The 5,075-nt window shown below is 48.7% G+C and overlaps 1 protein-coding gene across 2 annotated transcripts in view; it reads right to left on the minus strand.

The window, feature by feature from the left end:
• Window positions 1-274: 274 nt before the first annotated feature.
• Window positions 275-5,075, minus strand: part of VPS33B (VPS33B, late endosome and lysosome associated) — a 20,841-nt gene continuing 16,040 nt past the window's right edge. For both annotated transcript variants that reach the window (XM_008072033.1, XM_021719241.1), the window contains 6 exons: window positions 4,741-4,873; window positions 2,633-2,706; window positions 1,415-1,516; window positions 1,152-1,227; window positions 934-1,050; window positions 275-654 (listed from right to left, as the gene is read on the minus strand). In XM_008072033.1, the coding sequence (XP_008070224.1) occupies window positions 575-654; window positions 934-1,050; window positions 1,152-1,227; window positions 1,415-1,516; window positions 2,633-2,706; window positions 4,741-4,873 (582 nt within the window). In that variant the 3' untranslated portion in view covers window positions 275-574. The remainder of the gene's footprint in view (window positions 655-933; window positions 1,051-1,151; window positions 1,228-1,414; window positions 1,517-2,632; window positions 2,707-4,740; window positions 4,874-5,075) is intronic.

A 5,075-nucleotide genomic window follows, 5' to 3' on the forward strand; every position in this document is an offset into this window, starting at 1 on the left:
CTTGATGAACATATGCTACATATCTTAATGCTTATAGATCACATTTCTCCCAATGATTCATGACTGCGTAATATCCTGGGTGTGTAGATATCTCCTCATTCAACCATTTTGCTATCGCTATTTAGATCATGATTTTTAAGATAACACTATGCTGAATATCTTCATACATAAGTCTTTACATCTTTCATTATTTTTGTATAGCTGGTTCCTAGAAGTGCCTCCATGGAAAGCGTTCATGAATAAAGATGGACATGCATACCCAGAATGACAAACATTACATTTGAGAGCAGAGGCTTTATTTACAGTGAATTCAAACAGGATTCCGCAAAGAATCAAACAGGATTCCACAAAGGATCCCTCCTCCCTGGGATCTAAGCATTATGGGCTGCACTTCATAAACTGAAAAGGGACGTGGGTGGGACGTGAACTCTCGTCAGACAAGATCTCTAAATCCCACACCAGTTCCTCGCAGCTCTCAGTACGTAGCTGGTGGACACGTAGTTAGTAGCAGGTGCTGGATGCCTGCCTCCCACTGAGGAAGTGTCCAAGAAGGTTTCTGCACCAGCTAGAAACATCAGGCTTTCACCTCACTCATGGCCTCCATAAGGCGAGCGCTGTTGGTGACTGCTGTAGTCAGAAAAATGAACCTGTATCCTGGAGGTCAAAAGTAGAAGTAGAGGTGACAGAGCATATTTTGGCCCCAATAGAAACCACATTGAGCCCCTCCAGTTCCAGTCCCCGTGGGATCAGACCCAGACCATGAGTACCACACCACTGGGTGCCAGTTTTTCAAGCTGGCAGAAGCGGGCTCCTTGCTGTCCATCCTCTGTGGGACAATGGCAAGTGGAACCCAGGAGAAAGGCCATGCTGTGCAGGATGCCTAGTCTCCCCAGTTCCATGCAGGCCTGTTTTCACCTTCCTGCCCCTGCTTACCTTTCTCTCTGCCCAGGAACCGGAGGGCTGAGATCTCAGAGAATGTGCAGCCACCCAAGAATACCACCAAGATGAGGCGCAGAGACTCGCTGGAAGCCTTGTCTTCCTTGGTCATGTCTGTGGGAGTCAGACCAGACTTGGTTTTTCCCTGATATGCTGGTCCTGGATGAGGCATTCCACCTACTTCCCATTGCCCCCGCCCCAACAATGCCACACACCTGTGAATGCAAACTCACTGCAGTTGAGCAGCCGCACCACCTCATCAAGGCCCTGCCAGCTTCGTCGCTCCAGCACCTGGAAAGGTGTGAGCACTGGTTTCAAGTCTTCAGACAGACATAGGTTTGGAAAAGGAAGTGTGCAAGAGCCAGACTGTCATGCTTCTTGCTTGTGACTCTAGCAGTAAAAAGTCGGGACAGGCCAGGGACCAAGAGAAAGCAGAGACAGTGAAATACAAATGTGAGCAAGAGTGACTCGCTCTCACCTGCTCAATGATTCGGCAGCTCAGGGGCACGTAGGCTCCACTGAAGACGTAAGCCATGTCACGGGGTACTTTCAGATCATACTCACCATCCACACGCGGGATCTAGAGGGAAAGTGACAACATTAGGCAAAAAACAGCTCAGCTCCCCAACCCTTTAGAGGGTCAGATAAAGTGCCATATCCCTAAGAACAGTTCTTATTTCAACTAGAGGGAGGACCAGTAAAAGTCCTGAAAAAGAAGAATCCACGGCCAGGCACGGTGGCTCACACCTGTAACCCCAGCACTTTGGGAGGCAGAGGTCAGAGGACTGCCTGCGCCCATGGGTTTGAGACTAGCCTGGGCAACATGGAGAAACCTTGTATCTACCAATAAATCAAAAAAGTAGCTAGGCATGGTGGCACATGCCTATGGTTCCAGCTACTTGAAAGGCTGAGGCAGAAGGATCGCCTGAGCCTATCAGGTCAAGGCTGCAGTGGCCATGAGTGTGCCACTGCACTCCAGCCTGGGCGATGGAGTGAGACTCTGACTCAAAAAGAAAGAATCCAAACTGGGCTTGGTGGCTCAGCCTGTAATCCTGCGCCTTTGGGAGGCTGAGATGAGTGGATTGCCTGAGCCTGCAGGTTTGAGACCCGCCTGGGCAACTTGGCAAGACCTCATCTCTACAATAAATCAAAAATCAGCCGGGCGTGGTAGCACGCGCCTGTAATTCCGGCTACTCGGAAGGCTGAGGCAGAAGGATCGCCGGAGCCCAGTGGGTCGAGGCTGCGGTGGCCAGGAGCGGCCAATGGCACTCCAGCAGTCTGGGCGACGGAGTGAAGCTCCAACTCAGAAAAAAAAAAAAAAAGAAAGAAAGAATTCACAACCAAAGATGGCAGCTTCTCCTCTGTGCCCACAGTTCTCTGGAATGAGTTCCTATGTGCCCTATCAAGGAGCTGGAGGAAAAGGTTCCCTTTTCCCCCCAACCCTTCAGTGATGTGGGACACAGATGTCACTGGAACACACTTAAAAGAGTATTCTCTGGCACTGGCAAGTGCTTGTTACATGTTTATTAAATGAATGGAGCTTTCTGTCTTGTTTAATTTTAAGTTATCATGCTATAAGGTTACCAAACAAAAGGATCTTTATACAAACAAAATAGCAAAATGGTTTTTGTGGATTCAAAGTAATCCACAAAGGAAGGAACTCACGGCCTCCCCTATCCATACCCGTTCCACATACCAAATTCAGTTTTTTGCTGATGGCACGAAAATTGCTCCTCTTGGCCAGAGAGCTGAAGGCATCAGTTATCTTTCCTGGGGAAGAAATCTGTGCCAGGTTTTGCCTAAGGTCTACAAATTCATGACAATGCCATAGGCGACACTAATCAAAACATAACAAGACCAATCACATCCAAAGACAACCCCTGTAATTCACCTGTAATTCCCTGGAACCGATCAAGACACTCCTTGTCCTTTTCCCCACCCATAGTCTTCCCCCTCATACAGGATACCAGCTCACTATTAAATGCCATCTAAAGGGTAATCTGAGTTTATTGGTATATAAACTTTGTGTATGAACTTTGGAGTTAAACTGACCTGACTTACTGAGGGACCTTGGACAAGTCACTTAATTTCTCTAAGTTGCTGGGCGTGGTGGCTCATGCCTATAATCCCAGCACTTTGGGGGGCCAAGGTGAGAGGATTGCCTGAGCCCACAGGTTCAAGACCAACCTGGGCAACCTGGCAAGACCTCATCTCTACAATAAATCAAAAAATTAGTCGGGCATGGTGGCGCATTCCTGTAATTCCAGCTACTTGGAAGGCTGAAGCAGAAGGATCACCTGAGCCTAGCAGGTCGAGGCTGAGGTGGCTGTGAGCGTGCCACCGCGCTCCAGTCTGGGTGACAAAGTGAGACTCTAGCTCAAAAAAAAAAAACTCAGACAAGGTGTGGTAACTCATACCTAAAATCCCAGTACCATGGGAGGCCAAGTGAGTAGGATAACTTGAGGTTGGGAGTTCGAGACCTGGGTAATATAGCAAGACCCTATCTCTACAAAAAAAATTTTAGGCCGGGCTCGGTGGCTCAGCCTGTAATCCCAGCACTTTGAAAGGCTGAGGCGAGTGGATTGCCTGAGCCTGTGGGTTCGAGACCCAACCAGGCAACTTTGAGATACCTCATCTCTACAATAAATTAAAAATTAGCCAGGCATGGTAGCGCATGCCTGTAGTTCTGGCTACTTGGAAGGTTGAGGCGGAAGGATCGCCAGAGCCCAGCAGGTCGAGGCTGCGACAGGGTAAGACTCCAACTTAAAAAAAAAAAGAAATTAAAAAAATAAATAAATAACTAGGCATGGTGGCATCTGCCTGTAATCCTACTTGGGAGCTACTTGGGAGGCTGAGACAGGAAGATCTCTTGAGTCTAGGAAGATGAGGCTGCAATGAGTTATGATTATGTCACTGTACTGTAGTCTGGGTGCCAGAACGAGACCCTATATCAAAAATTTTAAAATTCTCACTTTGGGATGCTTAGGCAAGAGGACTGGCTGAGCCCACGGGTTCGAGACCAGTCTGGGCAACTTGGTGAGACTTCGTCTCTATAGCAAATTAAAAAAAAAAATTAGGTGAGTATGGTGGCACATACCTGTAATTCCAGCTACTTGGAAGGCTGAGCCTGAAGGATCACCTGAGCCCAGCAGGTCAAGGCTGTGGTAGCTGTGAGCGTGCCACTGCACTCCAGCCGGGGCAACAGAGTGAAACTCAACTCAAAAACAAATAAATAAAAAAATTCGGCCAGGCTCAGTGGCTCAGCCTGTAATCTCAGCACTTTGGGAGGCCGAGGCGAGAGTATTGCCTGAGCCCGCGGGTTCGAGACCTGCCTGGGCAACTTGGCGAGACCTCAGCTCTACAATAAATCAAAAACTAGCCAGGCGTGGTAGCGCATGCCTGTAGTTCCAGCTACTTGGAACGCTGAGGCGGAAGGATCGCCGGAGCCCAGCAGGTCGAGGCTGTGGTGGCCAGGAGCAGTCACTGTACTCCAGTCTGGGTGACATAGTGAGACTCCAACTCAAAAAAAAAAGAAAAAAAAAAATCTCTAAGCCTCAGTTTTGTCATCTATAAAATGGAGACGAGAAATTTACCCCAAACAGTCTATGTGTGGATCAAATGAGAAATTGTATCCACGGGGCTCAGCACAGTGGTAAGTACATGGAAACCGCTTACTAGCAGAAACAGCAGAAGTAAGGACAGTAAAAATCACATCCTCCTTCCCCACCTCATTCTCTCCCTCCCAGCGTGCTCCAGCCTGCTGACAGAGGATGGGGGTGGGGGTCACCTGTACTCCCTGCTCACCTGCAGCCTTGTCAGTCACCAGCTTGCTCACTTTACTCTCCACAGCTGTGAGAGTGTCCCCAGGGGCCTGCTCCGTCAGGAGTCCAGCTCGCCGCAGATTGGAGAAAGTCAGCAGGTGCTCAGGGCCATAGCTCTGAAGAAAACACAAGTAGGCTAGTTACTGAGCATCCACTAAGGGTCTAGCACTGGCAGGCGATTCGAGGTGAGGGAGAGGGGCACTGTGCGGTCTCTGCCCTGAAGTTCACACTTTGTGATGGGAGATTTTCACATAAGAAATCACCAGGTGGGTGTGGTGGCTCATGCCTGTAATTCTTTTTTTTTTTTTTTTTTTTTTT

Source organism: Carlito syrichta, unplaced genomic scaffold (assembly GCF_000164805.1).
Source record: "Carlito syrichta isolate Samal-C Ts95f unplaced genomic scaffold, Tarsius_syrichta-2.0.1 Scaffold113675, whole genome shotgun sequence".
NCBI classification, from domain to species: Eukaryota; Metazoa; Chordata; class Mammalia; order Primates; family Tarsiidae; genus Carlito; species Carlito syrichta.